The 23,542-nt window shown below is 37.8% G+C and overlaps 2 protein-coding genes across 8 annotated transcripts in view; one reads left to right on the forward strand and one right to left on the reverse strand.

Moving 5' to 3' along the window:
* Positions 1 to 7,290, forward strand: part of ACTL6A (actin like 6A) — a 26,712-nt gene extending 19,422 nt beyond the window's left edge. For all 4 annotated transcript variants that reach the window (XM_065540216.1, XM_045386589.2, XM_074031432.1 and 1 more), the window contains exons 9-14: positions 1,050 to 1,111; positions 1,308 to 1,422; positions 1,552 to 1,632; positions 3,653 to 3,748; positions 5,704 to 5,790; positions 6,808 to 7,290. In XM_065540216.1, coding sequence (XP_065396288.1) covers positions 1,050 to 1,111; positions 1,308 to 1,422; positions 1,552 to 1,632; positions 3,653 to 3,748; positions 5,704 to 5,790; positions 6,808 to 6,888 — 522 coding nt within the window. In that variant the 3' untranslated portion in view covers positions 6,889 to 7,290. The remainder of the gene's footprint in view (positions 1 to 1,049; positions 1,112 to 1,307; positions 1,423 to 1,551; positions 1,633 to 3,652; positions 3,749 to 5,703; positions 5,791 to 6,807) is intronic.
* Positions 6,969 to 23,500, reverse strand: MRPL47 (mitochondrial ribosomal protein L47). 4 transcript variants are annotated; one of them, XM_005546446.5, is made up of 7 exons: positions 23,372 to 23,500; positions 21,515 to 21,660; positions 20,595 to 20,655; positions 17,529 to 17,625; positions 12,596 to 12,726; positions 11,432 to 11,527; positions 6,969 to 7,845 (listed from the first exon to the last, which is right to left on the reverse strand). In XM_005546446.5, the coding sequence occupies exons 1-7, from the start codon at positions 23,467 to 23,469 to the stop codon at positions 7,722 to 7,724; spliced, it is 753 nt and encodes a 250-aa protein (XP_005546503.1). In that variant the 5' UTR covers positions 23,470 to 23,500; the 3' UTR covers positions 6,969 to 7,721. The 4 variants fall into 4 exon arrangements, with proteins under 4 accessions (XP_005546503.1, XP_005546505.1, XP_045242529.1 ...); XM_005546448.5 differs by having other exon boundaries at positions 7,636 to 7,845; positions 23,248 to 23,500; XM_045386594.3 differs by having other exon boundaries at positions 7,636 to 7,845; positions 23,151 to 23,500.
* Between the last annotated feature and the right edge of the window lie 42 nt (positions 23,501 to 23,542).

The raw sequence follows: 23,542 nt of genomic DNA on the forward strand, positions 1-23,542 counted from the left end.
TTAGCTGGGTGTGGTGCTGAGTGCCTGTAATCCCAGCTACTTGGGAGGCTGAGGCAGGAGAATTGCTTGAACATGGGAGATGGAGGTTGCGTTGAGCTGAGATTGTGCCACTGCATTCCAGCCTGGACAACAGAGCAAGACTCTGTCTAAATAAATAGAGCAAGACTCTGTCTAAATAAATAAAAATTAAATAAAATAAATAAATACAGGGTCTCTCTCTCTGTCACCCAGGCTGGAGTGCAGTGGTGCAATTGTAATTCACTGCAGCCTCAAACACCTGGGCTCCCCCTGCCTCAGCCTCCTAAGTAGGGAGGACTACAGGTGCACGCCACCATGCCCGGCTAATTTTTTATTTTTTATTTTTATAGAGACAGGGTCTCACTATGTTGTCCAGGCTGGTCTTGAACTCCTGGCCTCAAGCGATCCTCCTGTCTCGGCCTCTCAAAGTGCTGAGATTACAGGCATGAGCCACTGCACCCAGCTCTGACAGTTTTTGCACCTAAAGATTTTGTGTGTGTGTACATGTAATATATGAGGAAAAATTAGGATTACTCATTTTTCCTAGATATTAGACAAGATTTTTCTAGAGGTCATGTTAGTTCATAGCATTTTATTAAACTGTTTTATACTATGTACAGTCATTAAAAGTTGCATAAAATGTGATGTATATGCACATGTGTATATGTAGGTAATGAAATCTTGCTTCTAATCTAGCTTATTTTTAAGAAGAAAGTGGTGTTCTGAAATTGGTTTTGTTATGCAGGACTGTGGTGCAGGGGTTCCTGCACCTGCAGTTGTTTATCTCTCATCGTTTCATAACTGTTGTAACTTTTAAATGTGTGTAATTTAGCTTCTAATGCAAATGTTTAGAATTAGGTTTCTTGATACTCAGAATTCTTGTTAGGTAGATTAATACTGTTGAAATGATTTACACATCTAGAAACATGGTCCAATTTCATTCTGAAAAGTATTTAAAATATATTATAAAAGTATGGATTACAAAGATAAATCTCAACCTTGTTTGTTAAACTTTTTTCTTTTACTCACAGTGTGTTATCCAGGATTTTCAAGCTTCGGTACTTCAAGTGTCGGATTCAACTTATGATGAACAGTATGTTTTTTATTTAAATTGTATACTTTATAAATGAGGAAAGGATTTGTTTAGAAAACATAGAAAGTACTTAATTGAATAATGTTTAAAATATTCTCATTCCCATTTTTTTACAAGTTGATAATTCCCTAGTAGTTTATAATTTTGAAGAGAATTATTTTTGTCTTTTGTGTAATACTGTTTAACATGTTTTCAGAGTGGCTGCACAGATGCCAACTGTTCATTATGAGTTCCCCAATGGCTACAATTGTGATTTTGGTGCAGAGCGGCTAAAAATTCCAGAAGGATTATTTGACCCTTCCAATGTAAAGGTATAAAAGCTTTTCATAATTAGCCTGGCTTTTCCTATATAGGTGAAGAGCTTTTGTGGCTAAAATGTTTTGGATATGCTTTACTGTATGAAGAGCCTCCATGTGACTACTTGTTTTCTTTTGTTGTAGGGGTTATCAGGAAACACAATGTTAGGAGTCAGTCATGTTGTCACCACAAGTGTTGGGATGTGTGATATTGATATCAGACCAGTAAGTGCCAGTCTCCTGTTACGGTTTAAAGGTACCTTTTAGGGGATTGAAATGCCCCCAAATCATTGTTAGGTTGACAGTGACCTAATGGTTGTCAATGTCATTGACTTTGAAGTTCATTTTATAACAGTATCTATAAAAAGATGAAGTACTAGAAAAAGAAAAATGTGCAACTCTAGAGCCATGGTGTCCAGTTTTGTAGCTACCCTCCACATGTGGCAATTTAAATTAAAATAAGTAAAAACATAAAACTCAATTCTTCAGTTGTAATAGCCTCATTATAAATGTGGCTAGTGGCTGCTGCATCAGACAGTGCAGATATAGAACATTTGCACCATCACAGAAAGTTCTGTAGACAATGCTGCACTAGAGATTTCCTGAAATGTAGCAAACCAAAATATGTATTGTTGGTGATTTTCTTACAGATAGTACAACTTCTACTTTTATTTTTCAGGAAGGTGTGGTTTAAATGGTATGAGTAACTTTTACATGAAGTTTATTTTAAATGATCTTCATATTTTTTGTGCTTTGTCAGGTTTTAAATACTAACTCCATATTATATATTTCACTCATTATCAGTGATAGGTTCTTGGAGACTGAACTTTAAGTGAAACAATGTACAGTAAGTCCTTGAAGGACATTGTTTCAGGAAAAAAATTGGTTTTGTTACATGTCATTTTGTTGAAAGTCAGTTTCCAAGGTCATATTGATAACATTGAGGACTGACTTTATCTTATTTAAACCTAATTCAGCTTCTCACCCACATACTGCCTAGATTTTGAATAAATGAATTTGCTTAAAGCATAGTGCTAATAGCTACTATGTTGTTCAAAAAAGGCTTTCAGTGGCTATGAAAATCATACTTTATTTTACCTTTATTTCACCTGGTAACCTGGTAGGCATGTGATGTTTCTAGGACAATAGTAATATAAGTTTGGGATTTTTTTAGTGCAAATACAATTCCACCTTTGGGGGAAGGTAATTGAATTGAAGTATATTTATTGCAACAGTGATAACTTTGTTTTTAGTGAAATTTCTCCCTTTAACTAATGAGATACTTTTGCATTCTATTTTCTACTTCAAAACTTAGATGATTTAGACATTTGAAATACGTTTTAAAAATAGGAACTTATCCACTAAAACAGGTTGACATTTAACTTTCTGATGCATACATGCAAATTCAAAGTAAATATAAGTAGTAATTTATTTGTATTTGGGGAGGCCTTAGCATGTGTGTTTTGGAAAAGCTCCCATGTGCTTCTGATGTATATATACCTCTGCAAAAGAGAAAGGTAGCAATCATTTTGGCCAGGAATATGTTCAGATTATCATTGTCTGTCACAATCATAAAATAATCTGTCTAATTTTGAATATCCTAACTTCCAGATGAGCATTCTTTTTCAAAATATTTGTAATTTTAATTTTTGGCTGGTGGTTGCTATTAATATTTCCAGATGACCATTCTAAGATAAAGTCATTATAGAATGTACTTCTAATTAAATATTGGCAGCTATCTGCCAAAAAAATTATGATTTTTAGAATGATTCCTTTAAGTTAGTGGTTCTTAAAACTTCATGCACATTAAAATAATCTTGGGAGTTAAAAACCATGCCTGCCAGGCACAGTGGCATGTAGTCCCAGCTACTTGGGAGCCTGAGGCAGGAGGAATGTTTGAACCCAGGAGTTTGAGGCTGTGGTACACTATGATTGTGCCTGTGAATAGCCACTGCATTCCAATGTAGGCAATATAACGAGACCCTGTCTCTAAACGTAATCTTGCCTGGATCCCATCCCCAGACATTTTTATGTAATTGCCCCTAGGAATTTGTGTTTTAAAAGCTCCTTAGATGAGTTGAATGTACAGCTAGGATGGAGAATCGATGGATTAAGCTATTAGGTCTATATAATAGTAAAACATTTCCAAAAAATGAAAGGGAAGATTGTAGTAGCGCACATTTTTAGTTGTATTTAAAACTTTTGGAAACATGTGGAACTGATTTTTCTTGTATTTTTATCCTAGGGTCTCTATGGCAGTGTAATAGTGGCAGGAGGAAACACACTAATACAGAGTTTTACTGACAGGTTGAATAGAGAGCTGTCTCAGAAAACTCCTCCAGTAAGTTCTGTTTGTTCTTTAATGGTATTCTTCAGTCATATCTTTCCTCACTGATGGTGTCATTTTGTAGATAAGCATTCATCTTTCAATAGATACATGATATTTTGTATGTGCTTGGTATAGTATCACTAAAGTTAATATCCTTTAACCAAGTTTTTCTAGTTAACATCTATTAGTTTCTCTTAAATTATTTGAATCTCATTTATTAACTTAATATTTAAATATGGATAGTTTGCTAGGCACTAGTCCATGCACACCAAGGGCTCAGTCTACTAGGATGGTTAGACATGCAGAAAATGATGACTGTAGCATGCTAAACAGTTCAGTATGTCATGGACCAGGTGCTGTCGGGAACACCAAGAAGCCACTACTTAACTCGCTAGGAGTATCAGAGAATAGCCTCATGAAGAAGCTATAGTTTGAATGAATAGTTCAACTCATTACTAATTTATGAAAGGATATCTAGATGGAGGGAATAAAACCATTTACAAAAATATTAAGAGAAGATGGGTATGTTCCAGTAATTCAAAGTAGTTGGCTTCTAGTCTTTACATAAGTGGGGAAAGCAATATGGCTAGAAAGATGGATTAGTTTCCTAGAGCTGCCGTAACAAAGTACATGTTGGTGGCTTAAAACAGAAATTTATTGTCTTATAGTTCTTGAGGCTAGAAGCCTCAAGGTGTCAGTGGGGCTATGCTGAATCTCTAGGGGGAAATACTTCCTTCTTCACAGGATAAAATCTAGCAGCGGACTGATGAGCTCATATGTTTGTTTTAGAAAGATCAGTGGGTATATTGTAATAACTTTTAAGAGAATAGAAAAACTCGGTTTGAGAAGGTAATTTATATAGTACTTCAATAACAGAATGGCAGTTATAATCTTTTAACTTTAAATTTAAAATTTTTATTGGCTGGATGCGGTGGCTCATGCCTATAATCCCAGCACTTTGGGAGGCCGAGGCAGATGGATTACGAGGTCAGGAGACCAGCCTGGCCAACATGGTGAAACCCCATCTCTACTAAAAATACAAAAATTAGCTGGGCCTGGTGGCGGGCGTCTCTTAATTCCAGCTACTCGGGAGGCTGAGGCAGAATTGCTTGAACCCGGGAGGCAGAGGTTGCAGTGAGCTGAGATTGCGCCACTACACTCCAGCCTGGGTGACAGCACGAGACTCCATCTCAAAAAAAAAAACAAAACAAAAATTAGCCGGACATGGTGGCACGTGCTTGTAATCCCAGCTACTTGGGAGGCTGAGGCAGGAGAACTGCTTGAACCTAGGAAGCTGAGGTTGCAGTGAGCCAAGATCATGCCACTGTTCTCCAGTCTGGGTGACAAAGCAAGACTCTGGCTCAGGAAAAAAAAAAACAACAAAACTTCAAGTGGTTTTTTTGTAAGGTGTTCTGCACTAAATATTAAATTTTAAAACCCATATTAGTGGTTACATATGCCCTAACAATGTCTATAAATCTGTATATTTAATAGTCTTTTAGCTTCCCATATAAAAGAATGTTTTACATATGCCACATTTCTATTATTACAAGTGATATCTAAATATATAGGCACACAGACATCTGCCTTGTATTTTCTAAATTCTTGGAGATCTAGAGCATTACCTGAATTATAATACTAATCATTAGATTGATTTATTGATTGATTTGAGATTTGTTATCCTATTTCAAAATTACCGTATTTTAATCAGTGTTTGAACCACAGGGAGCCATTCAGAAGTCTGTCAAAATTGAATTTCCTGGCTGGGTGCAGTGGCTCATGCATGTAATCCCAGCACTTTGGGAGGGTGAGATGGACCAATTGCTTGAGTGCAAAAGTTGGAGACCAGCCTGGACAATATGGAGAGCAAGACCCTGTCTCTATTTAAAAAAAAAAAGAAAGAAAAAAAAATTTCCTAAGTTGAGTCACAAGATTTGATTGAACTAATGCATATTCTTCTATTTCAGAGTATGCGGCTGAAATTGATTGCAAATAATACAACAGTGGAACGGAGGTTTAGCTCATGGATTGGCGGCTCCATTCTAGCCTCTTTGGTTAGTAGATGAGCTACTTTGCAAAAATGTTCTTACTGAATTATACTAAATTTAGTAAAAATACAAAAAACAATTCCAGTGCTTCATTTGTCTTTGCATTTTATAACTGTCAAATGAGCGGAGGACCTAATAGAATAACCAGTTTTATGTGTTCTGATATAACAAAATGCCTCTTTGCCTAATTAGTGGACATCTGTCAGCCTAATTTCAATGTCCCCTCTCAAACAGAGGTGGAAATATGTTAACATATGCATGCCTCTTCTAATTATACCCCCATTGGCACTGGTCAGGGCTTGTCTGGAATGTATTTAAAATCGAAACATTCCTTCTCAAGTTCTGGTCATTCCCCAGTTTACAGTGAGGTCTACAGTGAGGTCTAGGAAGTCAGGAATTGGTTCTTGGAGCAAATGGTGAAGTCATGGTGCTGTGTGTAAGATGTTTCTTGGACTACCATCTGCCTTGAATAAGGAGAAAAAAATCCTTATACTTTTCTGCATCCTGGACTTACAGCATCCTCCCCCTTTATATACTGTATATATACACACCATATATACTGTTCTGGAGTATGGTTCTGGAGGAGGACAGAAATAATCGAGTACTATTTTGGGAGGTGGGACTCTTAAATGAATTATTCAAAGTTTAGGAGTTATGAAAATAAGATATTAAAAGAAAAAAAGGCTGGTGCAGTGGTTCACACCTATAATTCCAGCACTTTAGGAGGCTGAGGCAGGAGGATCACATGTGCCCAGTAGTACAAGACCAGCCTGAGCAACATAGCGTGAGGCCCCATCTCTACAACAATTACAAATTAGGCAAGGTGGCATGCCCCTGGAGTCCCAGGCTGATGTGGGAGGATCCCTTGAACCAAGAAGTTCGAGGTTGTTATGAGCTATGATTACGCCATTGCACTCCAGCCTGGCTGACAGAGCAAGACCCTCTCTCAAAAAAATAAATTAAGAAAAGCCATTTCTAGTAAAAAGTAAGGCATAATTATATAAATTTCTTTCCATTTTACAGGGTACTTTTCAACAGATGTGGATTTCCAAGCAAGAATATGAAGAAGGAGGGAAGCAGTGTGTAGAAAGAAAATGCCCTTGAGAAAGAGTTCCCAAGCTTCTACCTTCCTTTGTCACCTTACGTTTCATAGCTTTAGTATACTCAGGAAAAGAATGACCATCTTTTGTAGAATGTTTATACATTTTTGCATATTTCAATTTCCACTTAAATTTTTTAAAGCTTTAACTGGCTCTATAAATTAAGATAAGTTTGTGCTTTCCTTGAAATGCACTTATTCTTATTACAAGCATTTTTATAATTTTGTATAAATGTCTATTTTCTCTAAATATTTTGCTTTCAGTAAAATGCTTTCCAACTCTGTTTAGTATATTAATTACCAGTGGATTGGTAGAATTGCTTTTTATTGACTAGTAAAAGTTACTGCCTATGCTTTTTACCTTAGGCTTATAGAATTAAATAAAAATTAGCCATTCCAGAAATAAATTTTGGACTGTGGTGCACTGTGACTTACTACTTTAAGGACTGAATGTGTTTATCATTATTTTGAAGCAGTACCCACATCCTCTTCATATCCTATTAACAACAGAGGTAAAATTATTACTCAAATTCAGTTATTGCCTTTGCCGTGGCAGTTACCATCACCTTCACCCTCTAAGATAGCAGGCGACATTTAAAGCCTGCTTAAATGTCAGAATTCATAAAGTGGGAATTTAATCCGAACTTTATACCTGATTTTTAGAGGTAAATTAGCTTCTACCAAATTAGCTAATTAGCATGCCATATTCACACTTAGAACAACTGATTAAAGTCACTTGACTAAAAACAGAATTTCTTTATAAACCACTTAACATATTTACTCTTGTACACAGACTATTCAAGAAAAACAAAATGGTAAATTTAAGAGTTCAGACATCTTAGACAAGACTTGACTTCTGCGCTTCAGCAAGATGTGGAAACTTTTTTAGAAGAATTTTTGCTTTCTTTCTCTCTAAATTTTCCTTCCGTGCTTTGATGCGGGCTCGTTTCTCACGTTCCAGTCTAGAATAAAAAAAGCATAAAGCAATTTATACAAAAATATTTCCTTGTTATTCAATACTATCAAAATATGCATAAATCAATTACATCAAAGCTTCAAACATGCCAGTCTCTGTATTTGGTGTGTTATATATATTATTAAACTTGAATAGTAATCACTGTAAACCTATACAAGTCAAGAGCATCTGAAACCCTATACCAACTATCCCTGTTTCTTGACTAGAAAGAATGTCCCGATCTTACGAACCTGTAACAAACTGGGACTTAATAAGCATCATCTCTTAGCAGGGTTTTACTCTGTGTATAAGGGAAATGATAAGCTAGAGTGAGTACTATTTGAAAGTAGGGAATTCCCACAAGTCTCAGGATATATCTCATGATGTCAAAAATAAATTCTTAGGCTCTGGCTAGGCTTACTATTCCTTAAATGAGTTTGTTCCCACACATCAGTATCCCAGGGCATGACACATGTGCTGCATAAATTACAACATAAATTACTTGACCTGTAGGGTCAACTTGGGAGTTGTAAAAATTGAAAATGAAAAAAAATGCTTGGATACCAAACCTCCATTTAAATTGATATCTTACAGGATATTGATCAATAGAAATAAGCTTATATAAAATACAGCAATAAAGTTACTACAAATGAGTTTTTTGGGGAAAAAAAGGCTGAATACAATATGCCAGTGCTGTGGGAGAGGTCATAGAAAATTGGGTGAAGTAAAAAATATGCACATATATAGGAAAAGTATAAAGGCTACAGTCAAAATGAGATTACCCATTCTATTCATCAGTCTTTGCTCCAACTGAATTTTGACCATTTACAAAAACAAAGACCCATCTGAAGGAATAAAGGTTTGCTATTCTTAAGAATATTAAGATGATGATGCCAAATTCTGAAGGTGAGGCTAAAAAAGGTACTTTCAAAAACAAAATCAGAATGTGTATAAAACCTGTAAAAGTGATACAGGATTGATACATTCTCATACATTATTTTAAAAGTTATGGCCAGGTGCAGTGCCTCATGTCTGTAATTCCACCACTTTGGGAGCCAAGGCAAGAGAATCACGAGGTCAAGAGATCGAGACCATCCTGGCCAACAGAGTGAAACCCTGTCTCTACTAAGATTACAAAAATTAGCTGGGCGTGGTGGCATGCACCTGTAGTCCCAGCTACTCGGGAGGCTGCAGCAGGAGAATCGCTAGAACCTGGGAGGCAGAGGTTGCAGTAAGCTGAGATCACACCACTGCACTCCAGCCTGGCAACAGAGCAAGACTCCATCTCAAAAAAAAAAAAAAAAAAGTGATTTATAACCACCCTGTATGACTAAGGGACAAAAGGATCAAACAGCACAACACTGGGCTTGGAGAAATCTCAGACTCAGATTTCTTCAGTTGCTTAGCATCTCAACTAGGTCTTAAATGTGAATAGCAAAGATTTAAAAGCTTTCGCCACAGAAGAAGCAACAGTGGAAAATGAGCAAGGAATATTTAGGAAACAAGGCAAGAATTCTGACTTCGATGAAGGGTAGGTAGCTAAGACTTGTAGGAATGCTGGGAGGAAAAGAGTTTAAGATTTGATCCTGTAGATAAGAAGCTGCTGTATGTTTCTGAACAGCCCTGATGTGATTTAAAAAAAAAAAAAAAAAAAAAGTCTTGAGGAAAATTAGCCAGGAAGCAATACTTGATTGGACTGCAGTCAAGAGGATGTGCGGTAATTCAATTTGATAAAGACAGAGACTGCACTAGGGCAAAGACAATGGGAGAAGAAAAGACAGATCCTGGAGACATTCTGCAGCAAGAATTAAATCAAGGACTGATTAAATATACAGCAATGGTGATGAAAAAGACGACTGATGGTTTAGTGCCATGCAGACTGGATGTACTACACATGAAATGAGGAGAGGTAGCTGGTTCAGTAGGGAAGATAAGTAATTTTAAATGTGATTCTAAGGTACACTAAACACTTTAAAGCCAAGCTTAAAGATACATTCCATTCCTGTTTAAATTGTTTTTAAAAGTTTGTTTTGGTATGAAAATCTTTCGTGGTGGGGGGCGGGAGAGAATCAGTTTTTGAGGAACTTGCTAAAAGCAGAATGTATTATTCAAGAGAGTTGTTAAAAGCTGTGGTTCTTGTGCTGCTACGATTTCCCTTTTAATTTTCTAGCTGCCTTCCCAGCCTTGAATTCTGACTTCTAGCACCCTTAGCCAGGAGCCTTTTGGTTCCTCTGCCCTCTCTCTGGAGCCACAGCAATGGGAATTGAGTAGCACCCTTGGCCCAGGAAACCATTAACTTGCAATACTTTTCCCTTCTAATTGCAGTTTTGGGGATTAAACTCTATCCTCTGGCTTTGTCTCCTTTTGGATATGGCCCAAGTGTTTTAAAATAGCTCTTTAAAAAAAAAATCTTAAGTTTGTATAGTTATCAGCAAGTGGTTCATGGGAACACGCGCTCCTCTATCATAACAGAAGCCCTATGTTCTCCCTATTCAATGATAAACCTAATGCAGGAAAAATGTGCTAAAGGAAATATTTGGAGATCAACATTCTGCAGGACAACATGAGTTTACATATAATACAACAGACTTCTCTTTCTAGCCCCATTTTCTTTTCAACAGCCTTCGAATAACATGAACTCACACTGTATGCAACTGAATTATTTGGACCTTCATTTTAACATAAGAGGAGAAATTTTTCCATTTACATATAGATACAAGAATAGAAAGGCAATAAAACTTTTCAAAGGATACATATTATAATGTTAACAGTGGCTATTTCTTTTTTTTTTTTTTTTCTGTTTTTTGAGACGAAATCTCACTCTGTCACCCGGGCTGGAGTGCAGTGGTGCAATCTCAGCTCACTGCAACCTCCACCTCCTAGGTTCGATCAGTTCTCATGCCTCAGCCTCCTAAGTAGCTGAGATTACAGGTGCATGCTACCACGGCCGGCTAATTTTTGTATTTTTAGTAGAGACAGGGTTTCGTCATGTTGGCCAGGCTGGTCTCAAACTCCTGACCTCAACTGATCCGCCTGCCGTGGCCTCCCAAAGTGCTGGGATTACAGGTGTGAGCCAGCGCGCTTGGCTGACTGTGGCTATTTCTGATAGTGAGCTTATATGTGACTTCAATTTTCTTTTTTACCTGACTTTCCTGTTTTTCTTTCTTTTTTTTTTGAGACGGAGTTTCACTCTGTCACCTAGGCTGGAGTGCAGTGGCACGATCTCTGCTCCCTGCAAGTTCTGCCTCCTGGCTTCAGCTGGAGTACAGGTGTCCACCATCATGCCCGGCTAATTTTTTGTATATTTAGTAGAGACGGGGTTTCACTGTGTTAGCTGGGATGGTCTCGATCGCCTGACCTCGTGATCCACCCACCTTGGCCTCCCAAAATGCTGGGATTACAGGTGTGAGCCACCACACCCGGCCTGACTTTTCTATTTTTAAAAATACTTATGTAATAACAGAAATTAAAATTTAAAGAAAGCTTTCTTTATGTCTTTATGTCATATTTCTTTATGTCTTTATGTCTTTATGACTTTCTTTATGTCATCTGGTATAAAGATAGTATGTTTTATTAAGAGTACTTGTGCTCACCTGAGAAAATGGTCCACATAAGGCATGGCAAAGAATCGTTTCCTATTGTATCTTTTATTTAGGTGCCAAGGTATAACCCACTGCTTGAACTTGTGCCTGCCAATAAAGCAAAAAGTTATTTGCCTTAAAGAAAACATTTAATACATTTTCACTTTCCTAATTTACCTCAAATGGGTTAGTCCAAATACAAATTAGTAGAAAATAAAACAGATAAACGTTTTTAGTGAGATGTTTTGGCAATTTCTCTCTTTTCTGTGTTGGACTTAAACTCCATTGAAAGAACCTACCAAATGAGCTATGAGTTAAGTGGTATAATGTCAAGAGTACAGGGAAGGTCTCTAACCAAAATGCCTTCCCCATTCTGCCTACATTTAAAAGTCTAATGATGCTTCATCTTGGTTGTTCAGCCCAAAGATAAATAAACCTCCTTCTGAGCGGAAGTTTATTTACCTTTGGGTTGAACAGCCTTCCCACCGAATGAGGTTTATTTACACCAGGTCTTCTTAGTTACTTACACCTCAGCATGAATGCTGATTATCAGATCCTTTCCCAAAGGCCGACAAGACTCTGGGATATGAATGTAGGAGAAACAAGGAGGTAAAATAAATAAACTATTTTTCTCTCTTTTTTTTTTTTTTTAAATAAACTATTTCATAACTTGTCCTAGGGTTTATCCTGATGGCAACGGGAGCAAACTGAAACTGGTTCATGTGACATTCCCTGAGACTTTAAAAAAAATAGTTCCAGGTTCTCAATGGGCAAAGAGGGCAGGTGTGTGTCCTGAAGTTAGCTTCGTGGATTTTATACCTTCTGAAATGATACGTGTGCATGTACATTCTTCTGAGGAAACGATCCATAACTTTCATCAAAGTCTCAAAAGGCCTTGTGATTCATGTAAGACTACGAACCACTACAATAAAGACTTATAGGTAACTGAATCATGGGAATGGGATGTCTGGGCTGGTTTTACCAGATAAAGCTACCTTCATTCATATCCCCCTTCGTTAAAGTGCAAAGGAGTGTGGGGCCTCTTCTTTTATTAGACATATCACTAATATATCTCATACGGTGCAAGTGTTTTTTTTTTTTTTTAAGATATTGGGCAGGGGAATGAGGCATGGATTTCCACTCTCATCTTAGAAGACCCACAGCGTAACTACCTACCAGATGATTCTTCCAAAGATGTCTCTTCTCCAAGCACCAGGTCTGGCTCTTTCTTGGCCAGTCTGAAGAAGCCTTAGGGCATCTTCTCTTTCCTGGACAACTTTATCTAATGCATCCATGGAATCTACTACCTGAAAGGAGAATAGAAAGATACAATTTCAACAATCACCTACTACAAAATTCCAAAAAAAAGAGAATGTATAAACACTCCGCTACAGAAAACTTATGATGAATATTTATACCAAAGAACCACTCTGTTAAGTATTTCCTAAAAATCTTTTTGGCACAAGTATGTCTACATGGGTGTCTAGATTACCACTTTCTATGTTTTTAAAAAAGTTTATAGTTTTATTTAACTACAAATCTATTTCCACATATTAGGTCTGTTTGGAGTGAGATACACTTATATAGATTCTTTTTGGAGACCCAATTTGATTCATGTTATTTCAAAACTCAATGAGCTAATAAGAAGTGACAACAATTTGCTATTTTCATTATATTAAAAAAGACATGTTCTGGTCTCAACTAATCATTGTGTCCCTGATATGCAGACACAGATATTGCAGCCTGCTTGGTAGCTGTTGCTACTACAGGGAAAGGAATAGCAGTCCATCTAGATAAGAATCTCCAAAGATTTATCAAGATGCAAGATGATACTATTAAACTTCTATTTAATTTTACCTCTTTAAGATTTCTATTGTTTTATAATGTATACATTGGCAGAGTTTTTTTATATATATATATATATATTTTTTTTTTTTGAGACAGAGTCTTGCTCTGTCAATCAGGCTGGAGTGCAGTGGTGTGATCTCGGCTCACTTATCTTAGCTCACTGCAACCTCCACCTTCCAGGTTCAAGTGTTTCTCCCGCCTCAGCCTCCTGAGCAGCTGGGATTACAGGCACCCGCCACGAAGCCCGGCTAATTTTTTGTATTTTTAGTAGAGACGGGATTTCACCATATTGGCCAGGCTGGTCTCAAACTCCTGGCCCCAGGTGACCTGCCCACCTTGGCCTCCCAAAGTGCTGGGATTACAGGCATAAGCCACCATACCCGGCCTTATATTTGTTTATACATAAATATTCATATGTTGGGGATTGTAATGTGAGATGGGCCAAACTTTTTCATAGTTCTAAATACATACTGAGAGCCATTTTATGTGTTATGTATGTCCCTTAAGCATCACAAGAGATATCAAATACTGTATAAGCACATTTGTTTCTCATAAGAATCCTCAAAAAAAGCACAGATTATAATCTCCCAGGTAACTATGAGATCTGAAAAAGATGTGAAAGCCACAAATTTAGATAAATTATTTCATAATCTGTTTCATTTTTGTTTTTTGAGACAGGGTCTAGCTCTGTCACCCGGGCTGGAGTGCAGTGGCACGATCTTGGCTCACTGCAACCTCTGCCTCCTAGGCTCAAGCAGTCCTCCCACCTCAGCCTCCCAAGTAGCTGGCACTACAGGCATGCACTATCACACCCGAATGATTTTTGTATGTTTTTGGTAGAGACAGGGTTTTGCCATGTAGCCCAGACTGGTCTCAAACTCCCTGGCTCAAGTGATCTGTTTGCCTTGGCCTCCCAAAGTGCTGGGATTACAGACGTGAGCCATCGCACCCGGCCCATAACCTGCTCGGTTCACACTCAGCACTTCTGCTATCCTCAACTTCACTAAATGGCTTACAGTAGCTGAATTCACATGCCTTCCTCTTAACTATTTTATTTTCTACAAAATCCCTGAAAAAGAAAAGATGACTAAGACAAATTCTATTTTGAAGACAAGCAAACTCAGGAGGGTAAAGGGACCACACTGATAAGGGCTTTATATAAAATTCGCTAATCTTTAGAAATTTTTAGTAAATCTGGTTGTTGATTAACTACACTAACAGTTTGCCTAAGCAAGGGTAAGACTTGAGGCTTTCAGCTGAAATCCAGTGTTAGCTCACAAAGATAGAAAGAAAATGGCTACCAAGTCCACAGAATTAACATTCAGAAGTTCATGCCAAGAAATGTGAAGGAAAATCAGAAGTATTATTTAGATATACCTAACTGTAAACAAGTCAACCTCAAAGAGCCCATCTTTTCTGTAAGTTTCTTAGTGCCAAAAGTGTCAGTTGAGAGAATATAAAATTAATAGGACTGTGTTCCAGGGTAAGAGTATACACTTCTCTTTACAGCCAAGAATTAATATTACAGAGTAGCCCTTGAAACACATTTTTTAAAAAGAGACAAAAAGATACACTTGCAAAATTATAATCAATCTTTTATCATGTGCCTTGTTTCTGTATTTCAAACACAAGGGAAGTAACATAATATCATTTATTTGTGTGATAAATAGGTACTAATACTCTGAAGAGAAGCACATATAGTGAGGGTTTTTTTAATCTCAGATGGATAGTTAATACTTTAGTTACAATCATAGCTATTGTGCCAGAATTATACAATTTCTCCCTTAATTTTTCTATTATTCTGTAAGTAAAATTTGTCTGTAATATGCTTGAACTGGGTATCAACTCAGATCAGCCCAGTGATAAGAATTATATCCCAGTTATAATTCTTCTTTTCTGTTTTCCTTAAAATAGTTCCAAATCTTTGGTTTCTATCTTATATTGAGAAATTTTTTTACATTTTTGCTTAATAAAGTTTCCTAGTAGTATGTCACAAAACACTGGAAACACCAGATATATTTGAAGTTTGAAAAAATTACGGTCACTTTCAGCTTCTCTGGAGTAAACTTCTATTATTTTGGGTTCTACTGATTGAGAAAGTGCAGTACATATGACCTACTGGGCTGAAGTTCACCTCTGAAATATATATTTAAAGCAGATAATCCACTGTTGAAGTTCTATAACAGCACCATTATAACAAAAGCTTTTTCATCAAATAATGTGTTCTTTATAAAACATCCTTGTCAATGCACTTTCAGTTTTTTATTTATTGAGACAGGGTCTTGCTCGGTCACCGAAGCTAGAGTTTGGTGGTGCAATCGGGGCTCACTGCAGCCTCAACCTCCCAGGCCCTATCGTTTTAAAAAAGTTCAATGTCAGGAAACACAATGAAAGATTAAAGGAGATAGTCTCCAGATTAGACTAAAGAGACACATGAAAATTCATGATGCAGAATTTTCTTTTGCCATAAAGGACACTTGGGATAACTGATAAACTCTGAATAAGATCTGTAGATTACAGCTAATAGAATTGTATCAATGTTAATTTCCTGATTTTGAAAATTACACAGTGGTTATATAAGGGAATATCCTGGTTTTTATGAAGTTTTTATAGATAAAGGGATGTCACGTGTACAACTTACTCTCAAACATTTGAGAAAAAATAATGTGTATGGAGGAGTGATGGATGAATAGAAGGATAAGGTAAATGCAGTAAAACAGAGGAATCGGGGTAAAGGGTATATGAGAATTCCTTCTACTATTCTTGTAATTTTTCTGTGAGTCTAATATTATGTCAAAATAAAGATAAAAGAAAAAAATGTTATATAACTCAACTTTAACTACATCAGAATAACCTTCTCCATAATTAGGGCAAATCAATGAGGTTTCATTTTTTTCCTCTTTGATTTTCTCCAGGTATTGTTGTCCTTCCATCTTAAAGGCAGTGTGGTAACAATGGCTGCGACTGGCGTGAGGAAAGGAAACTAAAGTAGCTAAGGTTAGCTAGCAGCACTAATGCTATTACAAAAACTGAATTCTGTTCTCACTACTTACTATGCCACAGAAAAAAATCAATAAAGGGTTGATCTTGAAAGCAATCGAGTAAAAACATAAATCTAAATAAAAACATAAGTCTTTGGCTGGGCACGATGGCTTATACCTGTAATCCCAGCACTTTGGGAGGCCGAGACAGGCAGATCACGAGGTCAGGTGTTCAAGACCAGCCCGGCCAACATGGTGAAACCTCGTCTCTACTAAAAATACAAAAAATTAGCTAGTCGTGGTGGTGTGTGCCTGGGGTCTCAGCTACTTGGGAGGCTGAGGCAGGAGAATTGCTTGAACATGGGAGGCGGAAGTTGCAGCGAGCCGAGATCACGCTATCGCACTCCAGGCTGGGCAACAAGAGCGAAACTCTGTCTCAAAAAAAAAAAAAAGTAACCAACCTTTCAAAACATTGTTAATCTATTAAACACTACTGACTATTACACTTAAAAATGGTCAAGATAGTAAATTTTATGTTATGTGATTTTTACCACAGTATTTTAAAAAGCAGTAAAAAACTGATCTAGTTATTAATGAAATGGTTAAACCAGAACTAGGAATGTAAAGTGGTATAGCTACTTAGAAAACAGTTTGGCAGTTTCTTAAAAATGCTAAACATAGATTTACCATATAAGCCAGTAATTTTACTCCTAGGTATCTACTCAAATAAAAACAGTTGTCCACATTTATGTTAGAAGTTGCAGGTAGGTTTGGGAGGCCGAAGTGAGTAGATCACTTGAGGTCAAGAGTTTGAGACCAGCCTGGCAACATGGTGAAACCCCATTTATACCAAAAATACAAAAATTAGCTTGGCATGGTGGTACGTGCCTGTAATCCCAACAACTTGGGAGGCTGAGGCAAGAGAATCGCTTGATCCTGGGAGGTGGAGGTTGCAGTGAGCTAAGATATCACACCACTGCACTCCAGCGTGGGTGACAGAGTGAGACCCTCCTGCCCCCCACGCCCCCACCAAAAAAAAAAAAAAAAAAAAAAAACCTTGCAGGTAGAAATGAGGAATGACTGCAGATGAGTATCAGATTTCTTTTAGGGGGGATGGAAATGTTTCCAAATGAGCTATGATGGTTGCACTACTCACATTTACTAAAACTCAAACAAATAAGAAAAAAAAATCTATTTGACAACAAATACAAGAACCACATAGCTAAACTCCTTTTAGCTGTAATCGTGTATACCAGTCTCCAGCCTCCCCCAATTCTTACCTTATCTAACCGCTCTGGACTTGGCATTGGCAATCTCTGCCGCTTGGCCTCCTGCTCTAGGGTTAAAAGCATGTTTCTTTCTTTCAGTAAGACATACCTAAACAAAAGAACACAAACCTTGTGATGCTATTCTGTGGTTATGTTAATAAAGTTGTGATTTCTGACATCAAAATTAATTGTCTGTACTTGAAAGTCACTTATGGGCGAGGTGCTGTGGCTCACACCTGTAATCTCAGCACTTTGGGAAGTTGAGGTGGGAGGATTGCTTGACCTCAGGAATTCAAGACCAGCCTGGGCAACACAGCAAGACCCCATCTCTACAAAAAAATAAAAAATATACTTAGCCGGGCATGGTGGCACACACCTGTAGCCCCAGCTGTTTGGGAGACTGAGACAGGAGGATTGCTTGAGCCTGGGAATTCAAGGCTACAGTGGGCTAAGATCGCACTACTATACTCCAGCCTGGGGATAAAGTGAGATCTTGTCTCAAAAAAAAAAAAAAAAAGTCATACTAGAAATCTCAATATATAGAATATGATTACAAAGAATAATCCTATATACATAACTATCTTTGCTTATCCATTTGTTCAATAAACTTTTCATCTGCCACATGTATTAAGTGCAAAGATAGTTACAAAGAGGCATAAAATATAGTCCTTACATTCTGAGTGGAGAGTAGAGAAGGCAGATGGAAGATAAATAACATTTGTTGAGTACCTATTATATGCCAGACAATGTGTTAACCATTTTATATACACTAATTTCATCTAGTTTTCACAACCGCCTTCTGAGGTTGGCATTATTTCCACTTACTAAACAAAGAAGCTAAGGCTGAGAGAAGTAAGGTATTCTGGGTCATACAGGTAATTCAAGATTCAAATCCCTGATCTCTGTGTACAAAATCCATTCTATTTTAACTCCACCATGCTGCTTCTGAAACTGTAATGTATGTGGGATAATAAGTGGGACAGGCAATAAGTACCAGAAGAATTAAGTGGGGGAGATGAGAAACATCTTTTCTAGCTAAGATGACCAGGGAAAGATTCATAGAGGAGATGCAGTTTATCATAGAAGGGAGAGCACAGCAAACATAATCAAAGGTACTGAAGCAGCAGAGCTAAAGTGAAGACAGATTTTCTGAATACATCTATTTGAGAATAAGAGTTAGGGCCGAGTACAGCGGCTCACACCTGTAATCCCAGCACTTTCAGAGGCTGAGGTGGGTGGATCGCTTGAAGTCAGGAGTTTGAGACCAGCCTGGCCAACATGGTGAAACCCCGTGTCTACTAAAATACAAAAATTAGCTGGGTGTGGTGGTGTGTGCCTGTAATCCCAGCTACTCAGGAGGCTGAGACACGAGAACCTAGAAGGCAGATGTTGCAGTGGGCTGAGATCACGCCATTGCACTCCAACCTGGGCGACAAAGTGAGACTTTGTCTCAAAAAAACAAAAACAAAAACAAAAAAGAGAAATGGCAAAACTTTGGTTGGTTGCAGCCATGATGAATGTTGAAATAGCCCTAACTATCCTTTCACCGATAACCCATGGTAACTAATAGTGCTTTAAAACAACTTATTTTTCTATAATGAATAAACATAGTATCAGTGGTTTTTATAAATACCTTACAATTCTTTAATTTGTCAAGAAAGATAAACAATGCTTTACATCAGGGGAAAAAACATAAATGCTGGCCATGCACGGTGGCTCATGCCTGTATATAATCCCAGCACTTTGGGAGGCCAAGAGAGGCAGATCACTTGAGGCCAGGAATTCAAGACCAGCCTAACCAACATGGTGAAACCCCGTCTCTACTAAAAATACAAAAATTTAGCTGGGCATGGCGGCGTGAGCCTGTAATCCCAGCTACTTCAGAGGCTGAGGCACGAGAATTGCTTGAACCTCGGAGGTGGAGGTTGCAGTGAGCCAAGATCACACCACTGCATTCCAGCCTGGGTGACAGAGCGAGACTGTGTCTCAAAAAAAGAAAATAAAAAAAAGTAAATGTCTACTAGAGTTCTTAGGCAGATAACAATCATGAAGGAAGTAGACACAGTGAAAGAACCACAGGGTGCCTAAGAAGTGGTGTGTCCCTGCTCCATCTAGGAGGGGCAGTTGCTCCACAGACCAGCCAAGTTGTTGCCACGTAGGAATGCAGGGCCAGTGTTGCCAAATCACAGGTCTCGTTATTCAAGAGCCGACAGAAATAATATTTTCTGTGTGAAACTTCCCAATTTAAAAAACAATTATGGTCCAAACAAAACATATCTTTGGCCTACATATAGTACATTAAAAATGCAATCCTGTCTTAAATCTTCTCAACCCTCTCTAATTCATCAGAGCCCGCCAGAAAAATCTACCTATATTCCCAATTAAATGCACCCTCCAACATGCCCTTCCAAAGCAAATACACTAAAGATTACAGATCATGAAAACATAATAAAAAGGAGAGAATTCTAAATATAACCAATGGCTGGGCACAGTGGCTCACGCCTGTAATCCCAGGATGTTGGGAGGCCGAGGTGGGAGGATCACTTGAGCCCCAGTGAGACCAGCCTGGGCAACATAGGGAAACTCCCTCACCACAAAATGCAAAAAAATTAGCTGGGTGTGGTGATGCATACCTGTGCTCCCAGGTACTCAGGAGGCCGAGGTGGGGGATCACTTGAGCCCAGGAGGTCAAGGCTGCAGTAAGCCATGACTGCACCACTGCACTCCAGCCAGGGCAACAGAGCGAGACCTTGTCTCAAAGAAAAAAACAAAAGCAACCAACTGTTCCCCGTTTCATTTTATTAATTCACTGAAATTGCTAGTATAAAGGTGTTAGTAGGACCAATGTAAATCACAGTAAAATTTCTGAATTCCCGACCACTTGAGAACTGTGACATTTGTCATAACCTAACCTCTGTCATATAAAATCTTTCATGATCTTAAATATCAGATTTATCATCCATAGTACTACAAAACAAATCACTTTACTCAATTTCCTATATCAGATTTAGTTTTTACCTCATTGTTACATTATAACTGCTTCAAACGTCTAGATATTAATGTACTTACTATACTTACCAAAGTTTGTGTAAATCTTCATTACTTTTGTTCCTTAGTTGCTGACAGGTCCATGCTGCTCCTATTAAAATAATACATAACATGAAATAATATTTCTAGCCATGTGCCCTTTGGCAAATTATTTAAGCTCTCTAAACCTGTCTAAACCTGTTTCCTTATCTGTAAACTATATAATAGCTTTTTTACAGTATATAACATAATTTGTAATTAGGGATAAATTAGGTAACATATGAAAATAACATTAACATGATTGGCAATAGCATTCAAAAAATGTTAGCATTAGTACAGAATGTATTTTCACACCCTAATGACAAAATACTTTATGTCATTATAAGTTAACTTTTTGGCCGGGGGCAGTGGCTCAAACCTGTATTCCCAGCACTTTGGGAGGCCAAGATGGTGGGGATCACCTGAGGTCGGGAGTTCAAGACCAGCCTAACCAAGATGGCGAAACCCCATCTCTACTAAAAATACAAAATTAGCTGGGCATGGTGGCACATGCCTGTAATCCCAGCTACTTGGGATGCCGAGGTAGGAGAATCACTGGAATCCGAGAGGCAGAGGCTGCAGTGAGCCAAGGTTGTGCCACTGCACCCGAGCCTGGGCAACAAGAGCAAAACTCCATCTCTAAATAAATAAATAAACTTCTAATTATCATTAAAAAATAAAATCTAAAATAAGCCCTAAACCTTACTTTAGTTAATAATTTCAACCTATTCCTTTTCTAACTATCTTGCCCATCTGCCAAGGAACAATTAACTCTACTATTATATGGTTCTTTTAATTTTCTCTAGTAGACAGTCTCAAAGAAAACTGAAAAAGGAAACATCTAAATAATTCCTAAACTGGATAAATAATCCTAGAATGATGGGGGGAGGTTCCATAAATATATTTAATGTTGACAAATCCAAGTATCTCACCAGATTTTACTTTTTCTTGCCCCCAGTTTTTTGGGTCATCAAAAAATTCTTCTAGTCCTTTTCTTGACAATGTGGTATGAAGTAATCTATATTGGTGAAAGGATGTCACATTTGGTGTACTCTTAGGCAACAAACCAAGAAAAAACCTGCAATTGAACACATATAAACAAGTAAAGTTTTATAATATTTGGATTTTATAAGCAGCAAACATTATCATAATAAATATAATCATTTTGTCATCTATAATGTTTTAAAAAGCTACTCAGGGTTTCTGCACAAGAATTAATTTTTTTTTTTTTCTTATTTAGAGACTTGGTCTCACTATGTTGTCCAGGCTGGTCTCGAACTCCTGGACTCAAGTGATCTTCCTACCTTGGCCTCCCGAAGTGCTGGGATTACAAGCATGAGCCACCATGTTTGGTCACAATAAATGTTGAAAATGCTTTAGAAAGTATTTTCAATATTGCATTATAGAAGCTGCTACCTTATAATTTCAGAGGTAACACATTAACACAATTATATTTTAAGGTAACATTTTTGGGTCCTTCTTACATTGCTAATGGGTGCAAGCACAGGTAAAAAGAGCAGTCAATTTTGCAACATGTGGGCTGGGCACGGTGGCTCACACCTGTTATCCCAGAAATTTGGGAGGCCGAGGTGGGAGGATCACTTTGAGTCCAGGAGCTCAAGAGCAGCCTGGGCAAGATGGCAAAACCTCGTCTTTTAACAAAAATACAAAAATTAGCCAGGAGTGGTGGCATGTGTCTTATAGTTACAACTACTCGAGAGGTTGAGGTGGGAGGATGGTTTGAGCCTGGGAGACAGAGGGTTTCAGTGAGCTGAGATCACACCGTTGCACTCCAGCCTGGGCGACAGAGTCAGTCCCTGTCTCAAAAAACAAAAACAAAAAAGCCCCACAATTCTGCAACATGTATCAGGAGCCTCAAATACTTCCTCCTTTAACTCAGTAATTCTACATCTAGAAATTTCAACTGAAGAAATTATCATAGATGGGAATTTGTAAATTAAGATGTTTATTAAAGCACTATATAGGATATCAAGTTTTTAATTATGTAAATGTGCAGCTGAGAATGGTTCAAAAATTATTGTGCATCTGGATAAATTATTATGCAGTAATTCAAAATTCCTGTTTTTAAAAAATAATGACCTGAGATGATCTGAAACTAAATAATGAAGTTTATCACAAGTGTTGTATCCCTACCAAAAATATTTAGCCTAAATCTAATCATGAGGAAACAATCAGAAAAATCCAAAAGAAGAGAGATTCTTAAAAAGCTAATCTCATCAAAATGTCAACAACATTAAGACAGAGAAAAAAAGAAATTGTTCCGGATTAGAGACTAAAGAGTCAGGGCAACCAATGTAATAAATGATCCTTCACTGGATCCAGAACCAAAAAAAAAAAAAAATTAAAGAAGTTACGAAGTTACCAGTTACTTTCATTGTAACACATTCTGTAAATACAAACACCTTTTAAACCATCCAAACTTGACACAGACTTGAGTATCATAACAAAAACATCTTAGGTAAAGCTTTTCCCACCTCACCCAGCCCAACAGGATGCTTCTGTACTTATAGGTTTATTTACTTGAACAAATTCTGGACATCTACAAACCCCATATACTGTCTTGTCCGCAGCGGGCAGCAACAAAATGAGGAAGAAATAGAAATGTCGGAGGTGGGCGACTTCTCCAAGGTCACTCACTCCTCACCAAAGTGGGCTCCTGCTCTGCCATCCAGGCGGCCTTTCCATTCTTGAACTGTTCTTGGCATCTCCGCAACCAAAGAAGATCCAGAGTTGGAGAGGTGGGCAAACCTACTTTACCCATCACTTACCCTGTGCAGGCAGGGACCTGAGGAGTTATTAACGACCTGGAAGCTTTCAGGGCAGCTGAGACTCTCCTACAAAGAAGGGCCAAACCTGCCGCAGCCATGTTTTCGCATAACTAGGCAAACCGCGTTTCCGCCAACGATGGCGTTACTTCCGGCGTCTCAAGCCGGCCGTGA

This window comes from Macaca fascicularis, chromosome 2, assembly GCF_037993035.2.
Source record: "Macaca fascicularis isolate 582-1 chromosome 2, T2T-MFA8v1.1".
Taxonomy (NCBI): domain Eukaryota; kingdom Metazoa; phylum Chordata; class Mammalia; order Primates; family Cercopithecidae; genus Macaca; species Macaca fascicularis.